The following is a 12,758-nucleotide window of genomic DNA, read 5'->3' as shown; positions in this document are numbered from 1 at the left end:
CTTGAGCTTTGTTTGGCATATGATGTTCTGTATATTAACTTGTGCAAACTCTCAAAGATCATATTAGGTACTCGTTTTCCATTCTACTGTCACGGGCTCTCCAACATGTCATGATGGTTGTTGGTTTCCGTCCGATCACGGAGTGCGCTCTCTCTGCAGGCGTCTCGCTGGGCGAGGACTCTGAGCTGACCCAGCTGCTGTGCGAGAGCCTGCTGGTGTCGGAGACCCAGCTCCACCCGGCCGGGGAGGAGGCGGCCCAGGGAGCCTGCGGCAGACTGCGCCTGGCCGTGGACACGCTGCTGGAGCTGCTCAACCAGGCCAACGCTCAGGTAGACACACAGGGGCTCCATTCTCTCACAGATACCACACCCGGGTTGCATATCATTCTGGAACAATGGATGGTTGTGATAGATGGAAAGGATGAGATGAACTTTATTAATCGTACACTGGAGATTCAGGGGTTACAGCAGACTGTACAGGACAGTCATTTTGTACAGACTTAGATTTTATTTTTAATGGAATGTAAGTATACAGAAAATATGTCCACACATAGATCAAGACTGGTGTAAATGTAGATGCTCAAAGTAAATATAAACATTATCATCACTTGAGGTAGACATCATTGACAGTATATGCTACATTATTTAAACGCATTATTTATTTTTATCAGCAATAGTCGTTCTGATTTGTGGTTCTCTATCTGTTGACGTAGTTGGAGCAGGCCCATAGCCTTCACCTCTCGCTGGAGCAGCGCTGCTCTCAGGGCAGGGAGGACTCGGGCCATATCCTCAAGCAACACAACGTCCTATTGGAGCAGCTCAACCAGGAGGCGGGGCTCAAGAGCCATCTCCATCTGGAGCTTCATAAGGCAGAGGGTGAGCGGCGCTTTGCCATAGGTGCTTTGGCCATTAGCTTGTTGTATGGCAGAGCATGGCATCTTGAAATTGGCCATGGTCAGGGTAAGAAATGTATGCACTCTGCTTATTGTAAGATGCTTTTGATAAAAGGTTTCCACCAAACTGCATGTATTATTTGCATTACAACTATCCACTTTGTTATTGTATCACTTCATTTTTTACTTTATTAATATTTGAATGTGACTTCATAATCACTGATATTTGTACTATTCTTGTAGGATATTTTTACTTTTATGTATTCGATTTGAGGATTGAGCACTATACAAATAAAATGTATTACGTTATGTGCCCCCAACATCCATTCATTTGGTCCCCTGCACAATGCATCGTCAGGTCTGCTGGACGGCTACGTCACTGAGAAGGTGCTACTGGAGGAGGCTCTTCAGCAGAAGGAGTCACGGGAGCAGAGGCTGGCGGAGGAGCTGGAGGGCCTCCGGGTGCAGCTGCACCAGACTGAGAGCCTGACCACGGAGCTGGAGGGCCTCCGGACGCAGCTTCACCAGATGGAGGGCCTCACGACGGAGCTGCACAACCTCCGTGCCCAGCACCAGGATCTCACCGAGGAGCATGCTGTTCTCCTGCGCCAGAGGGAACATCTCTCTGCTGGGCTGGGGGAGAGGGAGAAAGGTGAGTCGGGGGGGGGACACACAAACATTGGAGCACAAACTGAAAGTTCAGGCTACATACTGTGAGGATTTGTGTTTGTCCTTTTCTCGTGGAATGTCACATGTGGTTCGCTGAGCTGTGTTTTTATACCCGTGTGTGTGTGTGTGTGTGTGTGTGTGTGTGTGTGTGTGTGTGTGTGTGTGTGTGTGTGTGTGTGTGTGTGTGTGTGTGTGTGTGTGTGTGTGTGTGTGTGTGTGTGTGTGTGTGTGTGTGTGTGTGTGTGTGTGTGTGTGTTAAATGTTTGATTGAATTTGCTGTGCTGTTTGAAACTGCTGTGCCTAACATTGCGACCACCAGTGGTTTGCAGTCTAAGCTCTCTTGTAGCGTGCTTTATATTGGTTTACTTTTGTACTTTACTTTACCCATTGGGCCTAGTAGCTAGGATCTCTGCAACAAACTAAGGGATGACCACCTAGTCTTGCAACATGCAACTCCTGTTGCCTCAAGGTGTGTGTGTGACTGATGTTACGGTTAGTAACACTCCTGATTTCCCCCCCCCCCCCCCCCCCCCTGCTGTATGGTAGCTCTCTTGGAGGAGGCGGAGTGTCTGGCCCGGGAGAGACTGGACCTGCAGCGGCAGGCAGAGAAGGACCGCAAAACCCTGTCCTTACGCCTCCGCACCCTGGAGACGGAGTTAGAGGAGAGGGAGACCAAGGGCCTGGAGACAGAGCTGCACCACAAGGCCCACTCGGAGGACCTACACATGCATGTCCAAGCCTTGGAGAAACAGATCAAACACAACCGGCAGTTCATCGACGTACGTTTGTTTTTCGTCATTTTTGTTACTCAGCAACTCAAACCAACTTTAGTTTTTGTTATTTTTATAGATTACCTTTGAAATCACCTTTTTAATTGTATTTTTAATAATTGGCAAGACAAATGTCTTTCTCCTTAACTTTTCCAGTAAATACAAAACAAAGACCTGCCTCAAATCCTTCTACAACATGGCTTTGACGACTCTTCAAATTTCAATGCAGAGTTTCCGATGCTCCATTAAGTTGTCCAGCATTCTGACATGTCTCTTCTAAGCGTGTTGTGTGTCTTGTGTTTACAGGAGCAGGCTGTGGAGCGAGAGCACGAGCGCGATGAGTTCCAGCAGGAGATCAACCGCCTGGAGGCCCAGCTCAGGCAGACCACCAGGGGCCAGGCCGGGGGAGAGAACCGGGGACAGAGGGTACGGTTCATACATGAGGCCTCTCTACTCTCTCATTCCACACAGTTAGAATGTCATGTCTTTATGTTTTATTCAAGCAAACCCCTGTTTCAATTTTATTCGTCCTTTGTTTTTTTTACTTTACTGCTATAATCTAGGTATCGAGCATTGTTTAGTATTATATTTATACTATGTATTTATACAATTTTATCATCATTATTATAGTACAAAATATAAAGCTATTTCTGCCTGCAAGTAAATGCTGAAATTGGTAATGGTGTGTTTTGGTTTGGTGTGAGGAGTCTAATTTGGATTGTTTACTAACTTATTGCAACTTTTGGTTGGGATTTTTTTGTATTATGTATTTTATGTGTTCATTGTCTGCCAATGAACCATGTGTTTGCTGTGTGTTTGTGTTTCTGCACTGAACGGATTGCTGTAGATTGAGGACTTGGTTCAGCAGGTATGGGATCCAACAGTAGATTGTCTCTTGGCTCCTAACTGCATGTGTGGAAAAAATCATTTCAACATGGCTTCATGGCTAACCCTCCATAGATCGTAGATCTGCGTATAACCCTCTGTAGATCCTAGATCCCCTTTCCTGTCATCGTGAATCATGTTTTCTTTCATCCTAGCATCACAAGCTTTGCTCTGTCTAATGGATTAACAAAAGTGGCCCAATACCCTTGCCTGCAAACTTGATTGACCTCAATTCGCTATCATTATTTTGGAGTAATCATTATTCATTAATGAATTATTATTCATTAATGATCATTATTTAGTAACTAACTAGGCCTCTGGTCCTGTGTGAATCATCCCAGGTGGAGAGCCTACAGGCCCTTATCAAAGACAAAACAGAAGACTACGACTCCCTGATTGCAGCCAATCAGCAGGCCCAGAACGATCTCTTTGAGCGCAACGATGAGATTGACAAGCTGGCTGGGCGAATCAGGGAGCTCGAGCAGGCGTTGCTCAACAGCGCGGATAGCAGCCGCTCCGTCTCTCAGCTGGAACAAGAGGTCCACCGGACGAAGCTGCGAGAGCGGGAGCTTTTACAGGTAACTGGCCCTACTGGAGGCTAAAAGCCTACTCTAGAGGCTTTCCTTGCAGCCATTGCTTTCGATTTTTTTTAGCTTAGCTGCTTTCGCAGCTAAACTAATGTCCAGCTTTCGCTAAATCAACCCAGAGGAGAGTTATTATCTCTAACTCAGTTGGCCTGTGGAGTGAGGGAGGGAATATCAAATATAAAATATTGAATATAAAATATTTTTAATGAAGAGTGATGGCAGCAGGAAAAAACGATTATGTAATGCAGGTTTAGGTATTGATGCTCTGTCTCGGTCTCTTATCTCTTTCTGTCGCTGTTTTTCAGGACAAGCAGGGGCTGGAACAGCAGCAGCTGGCCAACAAACTGCAGATTGCGGCTTTGCAGTCCAAATTGGATGAGAGTCGACAATACCATGACGATGCTCCTGACCCCACCCAGCCTCTCCGAGATGCCCTGGACACAGCTCAGCTGAGCCTGCAGAGCAGAGAGCAAGAGGTCTGTTTTTGTTAGTCAGTGTGTTTAGTTACAGCTCACCCTGCTATTAATAGTGTGCATGCGCAACAACAAATGTATCATGATTTCAGTGTTACAAATGTGGCAGGGTTTCTATCTTTGATTTGGGTGTGGTATATTTTCCTGAGTTTGTAGAGATTATATAAGAGGTAATAAGAGTGGGAAAAATAATTTGTATAGAATGAATTTGTAATAAGACATGCATATTATAGGCAAATCTGTATACTGAATATGCATGAAGATAAATACGATTTCATATTTAAAATGTACATTGGTGTACTTTGTGTTAGGTTGAGATGCTAATGAGCCAACTGGAACAGGTCCAGGCCAATTTCAGCATAAAAGAGGTGGAGTTAAAACACCTCGCCCTACAGCTGGAGCTGATGACCAATCAGAATGAAGCTCATGTCCAACAGCTCCAAGACAAGATTGTTACACTCGAGGTGAAGACAATGTTATTCATTTGATTACCAAAAAGAGAGGCAAAAATTTTCTTAAACATTATACATTTTTTTCTTCAACTTATATATTTTTGTCTTTGCATGTAGGAAAATGTCTCCGCCCTCACGATACTGCAGGAGGAGAGAGAGGAGGAGGAGCAGGAGGAAGAGGTAGAGAGCCTCCCTTCTGCACTCCTCCAGGAAAAGAACCTGGAGATAGACCAACTCAACCAGGAGATCCAGAGGCTGGAAGTGGAGCTGGAGGGCAGCGAAAGAGATGTGGTAAATTAACACACACTTTTTTTTTTTTTATATCCCCACCTCGGTTGTAGTACACGTCTCCATGTCCTCGGTTTGTCTTCATCCCTTTCCCTCAACGTTTTAAATTTCCTTTTTGTTTTCCCGATCTTCCCGAACCAGGCTCTGGGCGCGGAGCTGGAGGAACTGCGGTCGCGGGTGGAGCACCTGGGCTGCGACATCAGCCGGCTGCGGCAGGACAAGCAGGATGAGGAGGAGCGCCTCCACGAGGTCATCAGCACGCTGCAGGCGGAGCTGGCCACGCTGGGCCCCGCCCTGCACGAGGTCAGCGACTCCCAGGACGGCGACAGCGTCAACCCCTCCCCGTCGCCCAGCCCCGAGCTCCGCAACTACCCGCTCCACGGGGGCGCCGGGCGCAAGGGAGCCCCGGACAGCCTGCGGCAGGAGCTGCGTCTGACCCGCTCGTCGTCCTCCGTCTCCTCCTCGTCCCACGCCCTGCGCGCCCGCCTGGACGTCCTGCAGGCTCAGCTGGAGACGGCGGCGGCGGAGAAGGAGGGCCTGCAGCGGCTGCTGCTCACCCAGGAGGAGGAGTACCGGGGCCACGGAGAGGAGCTGGGCAGGAGACTGACGGAGGGGCGGGAGAGGGCAGAGGAGCTCCGAGGCCTGCTCGCACACAAGGAAGCCCAGCTGGAGGAGGCCAATGCCCGCAACGCGCAACGTCCGGAGGGGGAGTATGGGGAGAGGGAGAAACTGGAGGAGGAGGAACGCTGGCGAGCTCAAGCCCTGGAGATCGACGCCTTGCGCGAGGAGAGAGACCAGCTCAGCTCCGCGGTGGTGGAACTACGGCAGTCTGAGGAGGAGCGTGTGGAAACCCAGATGAAGAAGGAGAAGGAGTTGGCGGACAGAGTGGAGTCCCTCAGGGAAGCCAACCTCGCGCTCCAGAGACAGATCCAGCACACCGGCGCCCGGGTGGAGGCCATGGAGAGGCTGGTCACCGACGGGAAGGCACAGGTCTTAACCCTGGAACTGGTGAAGGGAGAGCTCTTTGCGGAGCGGGAGGCACTGAGAAGAAGAGAGGGAAGACTTCAGGAGGAAATAGAATGCCTCAGGCAGGAAGTGGTGGCACAGAGAGCCGTTATCAAGCAGCTTCAGCTGAGGGACAAGGAGGATGTTCCGGAGAGGGATCAGAAGGAAATGCTGGTGAGTTCTGCTGCTTATTTTTTATCTTGGTATCTCTTATAGAGAAACGCTATTCTTAATTTCTAGTCGGTAACTCGAGTGTGTTCCAGTTACTTTTTTTTTATTCTCCCTCCATATTTATTATTATAATTCTAAATATTTGTCTCAAAAAGTGTTGCTAGCCTAGGCAGTCGCGGAAGTCAAGGAGACTTGTACTTCTTTTCTCTGTAGAGCACCGCACATCTGACGCGTTCTATGGGTTAGTCTATGGTTTTATCCATTGACTGTGTGCTGGGTCTCGCCCAAATGGCACTGGGGCCCTGATTCCTCTGAGGCGCTCTGTCCATTGGAAGGCGACGAATAAATACACACAATTAGAATGAGAATTAGAAGAATTTTATCCAAACATATACCCTTGTATGAATTTGTTGACTTAAACGTGGGACATTCTCCTCTTTTTGCGGGACCTGTGACAGTGGGGTAAAATATCAAGACTGTCCACCCCTACACTAGAAAAACTAAAACAACCGCTTAAACCGCTTAATAATGACATTGAATCACATACAGCACAAACATGCATCGCTTCTTAAACCTGAAAGCGCTGTGCATGCCCTTATCGGTTGAACAGCAGCTGGTGACCTCGAGATGGAAACTATAGTGTTACCGGTAACCCCAGTGTTTTCAGAGGAAAATACACCAGTCTGAAAATGTCCACAGGGAAACAAGCTAAAGAACCAATGCTAGCTCCCTGCTAGCGCAGTGCTACCCTGGCGCTGTGAAAGCAGCGCACCAGACCACATCTGGCTGTAGTTAGGGAATGTTTTGATGATGTGTGAGCTCCATGTCCACAGTCCTCCTTCCTCACTGGGAGGGGAAGTGACAATTTAAACAAGGAAGTAAAGAGTAGCAAAATACAAGGTTGCTTTTGTTTACGCCTAGCTGAGCATTTGTGTCAACTCTGTTCATCGGACCGGTAATACGATGCAGTAAGATATGGTTGTGGTCATGCAGAAAAAAAGCTATGTAGTGTATGACTCATTGGTCTGGTGCACTCTCTCATATGTTCTCTCTTATGTCGGCAGCTACTCGCATGCAGCTAATGTTAGCAGTGTGAAACTCTTTTTCTTGATATATGTCGCAGTATATTTTACTGGTAGTTCTTTACTTAACTGCACTTAATTATGAATGTATGTTTGCCTGAAAAATTACGATACCCCCCGTCCTCTGTTGCAGACGCATGCTGAGTCAACCCTGGCCAAAGCAGATCTTGCCTTAAGGGAGAAGGAGGCAGAGCTAGCCAGACTCTCGGCTGAGCAGCAGGCCTTGAGGGCAGAGCTTGCTGCCGTGAAAGAGGGGCTTTGCTCCAGTACTGAGAGGGCTCAGAAACTCCAAGAAGAAGGACAGGTAAGACGATCGTCTGACCTTCTACACTTCTGTTAATCAAGTCTCTTTATATAAGACGAAAAGATATGAATATGAGATAAGAAAGTCATGAATTTGACCCAATTATATTAAAATGAAACTAAGCTGCTATTCATGCATGAACTTATGTTGACAACTAGAAAAATTAATACTAGGCTAACCATCACTAAAGGTTTTAGGCATATAAAGTTTTTTTTAAATTCCTAACTTAAAGTAAAAAAGTATTTGTGATGATTCGACATGACTTGAATTCCTTGAACCTAAAGATTAGTTTTGCCAGCTGGGTCTAACTCTGTCCCTTCACCTCCTCTGTTTGATCCAGACCAAAGATCGGGCTCTCGCCGACCTTGAGACGTACAACCATCGTCTGAAGGCGGAGCTGCGGGGCCTGCAGGAGGATCTGGCCGTGCAGGAGGAGGAACTGGCCTATCAGCAGAGGGAGCTGCATCACCTGCGGCAACGCTGTGACAAGCAGGAGGAGGATCATCACGACCAGGGCTTCCCCCAAAAAGGTCATTACGAATTATCTTCTATTTGTTCAGAGATTTGGATGATTTTTGTAAAGATGCAGTTCATTAAGGAGCAGGTCCCTACCTAGACATCTCGCATGAATGAACACAGTATAAGTGGGTTACTTTTTGGTAAGACATAACTTTTGGTTGTAACAAGAAAATGCAAAGTTTGTTGTTTTGGGCCTCTAATTCAGGGAGTTTTGGAGAGTGATATGGTTTGGAGTGTTGGAATCAGTGGAGCTTGGCTTTCATATGACATATAGTTTGCATAGATGACTTGTAGATTGAAGATTGCTATCGCTGTCATGAAATGCATAACTCTGGTTACATGCTTTATCTTTTGATTGGGGTTGGAATTGTTCTCAAGATGCTTACGATAGACTAACTAATCTGACGTTGGCCCAGTTTTGGGTAGGGATGATTAGGTTGATGTATATGCAGTCCTGTAATTCAATATAAATATGTTTTCCTCCAGCTCTTTCACACAGAGGCTTTGAAGACCACTTGGGCGGGTCCCGGGATGAGGCCTCGCTGAGCTCCCCGGAGGTGCTGAGGAGACTGGAATGTTCTGAGGACCGGACCAGGGAACGCTTCCACGCCTCTGTCCTCCAGGGCTCCCGTCTGTCCGAGCTAAGCGCCCTCAACACCACGACAGGGCTGGATCTGCCCCAGGGGAAGGCCTCAACCAGGGCCAGGATGATGGAGCAGCCACGCTCCAGGACCATCACGCCGGAGTCAGTCACCCGCAGTACCCACTCCCCAGGCTCCACCTCGGCCTCGGACAACTTCTCCATGGCCTGCTCGCTGGATGTTGACAAAGTACGTGGTCTAGGTTGTTACATTCTCAATGCCTTGAGTCGGGTGAGATAGAGAGAGAGTGTTTTTGGACTTGTACAAATGTACACAGTACATTTGTATTTGTATTTTCTTCTTAGATGGATACCCTCGACCTAACGGCTCCACCCTCCCCAGTGGGCTCCATTTCCTCCCTGTCGGCTCCAGAATGGGCCAGCGATGGATATGGCAGCAGTGAGTATCAATGTTGATGTTGTTTTTGTTTGTGGGATGTTTTTAGGGCAGCCGGCAGGGCTTCGGTTTAAATTTGTTTGGCATATTATACCAAATTCATTCATTTGAATCATGTTGTGATCATCATTTTGTGTTGAAATACTGCATGAAATGGGTCTCATCAATGTCTTTTTCTTTCTCCCACTCTTCATTTTTTCGCCCTCCCCTTGCCTCTCTGCCCTCTCTCCTACTCTGTCCCTCCCCCTCCAGATGTGAGCTCGGAGCTGGGGGTGCGTCTGCGGGCCGAGCTGGAGCACACGGAGCGTCTGGACGCTCAGTTTGTGGAGTACCTGCGCTGCCGGGGCATGAACCCTGAGGCCAACACAGACAGCGCCGCAGGAAGCTGGAGCTACAGCGACGATCTGCTCTCTCCCGAGCTGCAGGTGGGATTTCGCCTTACCTCATGAAACGGTCCTTGATTCGGGACCACAACGTAGTTCACCGTACAACTGACGTTTACTGCAGAAACATAATTAGAGCGAATACATATGCATGTTATTAAGAGGCAGGTTGGAGTTGGGCTAATCATGATGTGTGGTTGAAATGAAAGATGAGAAATCATAGGTAAGAGGGGGATTTTTAATTCACACGCATGTGGACATGGTGTGAAATTCCTTACGGTGATGCTGATTTATAATCTTTCAGTATCCTTAAAAACTTGTTGATGTTGACACATAACATAACTTGTATATAAAAAAAGCGAACAAGCAATTCTTGAACTCCTACTATTCCTCTTTTACTATCCTCTAGGAAATACTGAAAAGGGTTCATCAGGAGTCCTGCCGAATACTGACCTTGTCCCAGCATCGGGCCACTTCGTCATCCCAGCACAACAGCGCTGTCTCCAAAGTCCTTTCATTGGATCAGACGCTGTGTCAATCACATGACCAGGCGAGCCCATTAGACCGGCCTGACGGGTTACCATCCGCCCCGCCTATGGGCTGGCAGCAGGAGAAGAGGGCGCTGCAGGAAACCGTGGTTGCTCTTAGAGAGCTGATGTGTCGAATGGCCCAGAGAGACACGCAGGTAAACAGGTTTAGCATTTCACCCTTTACTGCTTTCAAAAAACGATTCAGATTAAACAACGTCTCAATCAACAGGGATAAATTTTTTCCCCTCTAAATAAATAGTTCAGTGCTGGTTTTTTCCCCAGGGAACAATTTTTTGCCGAAAAGATCATAACTCTGGGACAAATAGCATGAAGGTGAATTTGACTTTATCGCAGTGCAGTCTCAACAATTTGCCTCTCGCCCTCTCTTGATCAGGGTGACCTTGGAGGCGATGTTGATCGCCAGCGGGTGATGACCTCAGGGAGCGAGGGACAGGTTGAAGTACAGCTGAGGGCGGAGCTACAGGAGACCCAGAAACGGCTAAGGGAGGAGTTGGAGGAAACCCGGAAGCAGCTGAGGGAGGAATTGGGGGCGACCCAGAGCCAGCTGAGCGCCTCCCAGATCACCCAGCAGGAGCATAGAAACGCCGTCCAGTCGCTCAGGTAACCAGGCAGTACACACACACACACACACACACACACACACACACACACACACACACACACACACACACACACACACACACACACACACACACACACACACACACACGGCCTAATCTACTTGGGGTGGGGGCGATAGTGGTTATAGATTGTTTTGGCCACTTCCTGTCCCCTTCTCTCGGCCCGGTCCTATTGGACAATACTAAACCTCTGGGGGCCAAATGGCTGACTGGTGCGGGCTTGTTCTCGTTCCAGGCTAGCCGTGCAAGCGGGCGAGGAGGTCCTGCAGACTGAGCAGAGCCGTGTCAACGAGCTCCAGACCCTACTGGAGCAGGAGAGGGCCCTCACACTCCGCAGGGAGCGGGAGGAGGAGGACCGCAGGGAGGTACGGTCTACACACACACACATGAACATAGGGCCACAAACGCACACACACGCAAAGGGCCACAAACAAGCACACTCACACGCACAGACACGAGCATAAGGCCACAAACAAGCACAATCACACGCACACACGAGCATAGGGCCACAAACGCACGTGCACGCATAGGGCCACAAGCAAACACACGTGGATAGGGCCACACACACATGCCCATCCCCCACGCTTTGGTAGAAACATGCTTTAACGACTACCCCCCCCACCCCCCCCATGTCCCCCCATGTCCCCCCATCCTGTGTGGCTTCACAACAGGTCATGCAGGGATCTCTTGAGCAGAAGGGGTCAGAGGTGGTGGCCCTCAGCGGTCAGCTGGAACAGGAGATGGTGGCATGCAGCAACCTGAGGCGGGAGCTGCAGATAGAGCAGTCTCGCAGCGGGCTCTTGGAGAAGAGGCTGGGCGACGCCCACAGCGACCTCCAGGAGGAGTGCAAGCGGTCTGCCCAGCAACAGGACCTCCACCTGCAGGAGAGGAGCCGGCTGGAGCGCCTGCTGGCGGAGGCGGAGACACGTCTGGACGACGCCCACAGGAAGCTGGAGGAGGAGAAGGAGCGATGCGCCAGCACACTGGACGGGTTCGGACGCCGACAGGAAGCCAACCTGGAGCGGGACAGGAAGCTGATCACGGATATGCAAGCGCAGCTGGAGCAGGAGCGCAGGCAGGGCGAGGAGCTGGCGGCCGTGACCGACCGGCTGAGGGCGGAGCTCCTGCAGGTGAAGAGGAGAGGCGAGGAAGAGGAGGAGCAAAGGAGGCGCGACGAGGTTCGGAGGGAGAAGGAGGTCGCCGCTCGTCTGCGACTTTCCTCTGAATCGCTGAAGGAGCAGAAACGGGAGGCGGGGTGCGCGCTGGCGGCGGAGAGGGAGCGCTGCGTGCGCCAGGGCGTGGAGCTGGCCGAGCTGAAGGAACGGCTCCAGGCGGCCACGGACGGGGAGCGAGAGAGGGAGAAGCAAAGGGAGAGAGAGAGGAGGAAAGACAGCCAGAAGCAGATGGAGAGAGAGAGGCGGCAGGAGAGAACAAACAACAAATTGGTGAGATGACAAGCTGTTGGGATGGTGTTTCATCACACCAAGGTGTGAGTTTGATTCGCTTTTACAAGGAATTGCCGGATCCACGCTGTGTGAATACTCGGCTTACCAAGTGGACTTTTGAGACTGGTAGCCTGATCTGTGTAGCATACATCAGGGTGACAGGTCCACCTGTGTTGTCAATAATGGGTCGATCCTGTGATGGCTTTTAACTATTCAAACTTGCCTCAAAAAGGGGGGTGTAGAGGCAGTGAACCCAGAACATAATAAAAAAATTATATATATATATATATATATATATATATGAATGACAGTCAACATAGTAAACTATGCCGTTTTTGCACGGTAACGAAAATAAGTCCCCAGATTAGAGAAAAATGGGGTGAAATCCTATGTTTTCCATTCTCCCCAAAACAATATGTGAACGTTCCACTCTGCTGCGAATGCAGGTGGCATTCTTCGGTGTGGGCGGGCGATGGTGAAGTTTTGTCTGGGCAGCAATGCAATTAATGTCAGAGTGAGGGTTTAGGACTCACCCTCACCGTGTGTACGGTTTTATATACTCGGTTTATATACACGTTTTTTTTTTTGTAAATCTCATAGTGTACGAATTTCCGCTGAAACAGTG

The 12,758-nt window shown here is 49.1% G+C and overlaps 1 protein-coding gene across 3 annotated transcripts in view; it reads left to right on the top strand.

Annotated features, from left to right (window-relative positions):
• pcnt (pericentrin) overlaps positions 1-12,758 on the top strand; it is a 48,349-nt gene that overhangs the window by 25,807 nt on the left and 9,784 nt on the right. For 2 of the 3 annotated variants that reach the window (XM_084482444.1, XM_084482442.1), the window contains 20 exons: positions 160-329; positions 713-875; positions 1,251-1,544; positions 2,108-2,340; positions 2,638-2,757; positions 3,179-3,199; positions 3,558-3,794; positions 4,109-4,279; positions 4,588-4,740; positions 4,846-5,019; positions 5,158-6,195; positions 7,408-7,578; positions 7,919-8,108; positions 8,584-8,927; positions 9,044-9,137; positions 9,387-9,559; positions 9,927-10,202; positions 10,442-10,668; positions 10,924-11,053; positions 11,360-12,133. In XM_084482444.1, the coding sequence (XP_084338570.1) occupies positions 160-329; positions 713-875; positions 1,251-1,544; positions 2,108-2,340; positions 2,638-2,757; positions 3,179-3,199; positions 3,558-3,794; positions 4,109-4,279; positions 4,588-4,740; positions 4,846-5,019; positions 5,158-6,195; positions 7,408-7,578; positions 7,919-8,108; positions 8,584-8,927; positions 9,044-9,137; positions 9,387-9,559; positions 9,927-10,202; positions 10,442-10,668; positions 10,924-11,053; positions 11,360-12,133 (5,153 nt within the window). The remainder of the gene's footprint in view (positions 1-159; positions 330-712; positions 876-1,250; positions 1,545-2,107; positions 2,341-2,637; positions 2,758-3,178; positions 3,200-3,557; positions 3,795-4,108; positions 4,280-4,587; positions 4,741-4,845; positions 5,020-5,157; positions 6,196-7,407; positions 7,579-7,918; positions 8,109-8,583; positions 8,928-9,043; positions 9,138-9,386; positions 9,560-9,926; positions 10,203-10,441; positions 10,669-10,923; positions 11,054-11,359; positions 12,134-12,758) is intronic. The other variant, XM_084482443.1, reaches the window with a different exon arrangement.

This window comes from Micromesistius poutassou (genome assembly GCF_964030765.1).
Source record: "Micromesistius poutassou genome assembly, chromosome: 17".
Taxonomy (NCBI): Eukaryota; Metazoa; Chordata; class Actinopteri; order Gadiformes; family Gadidae; genus Micromesistius; species Micromesistius poutassou.
This window is presented reverse-complemented; position numbering and strand designations above follow the sequence as displayed.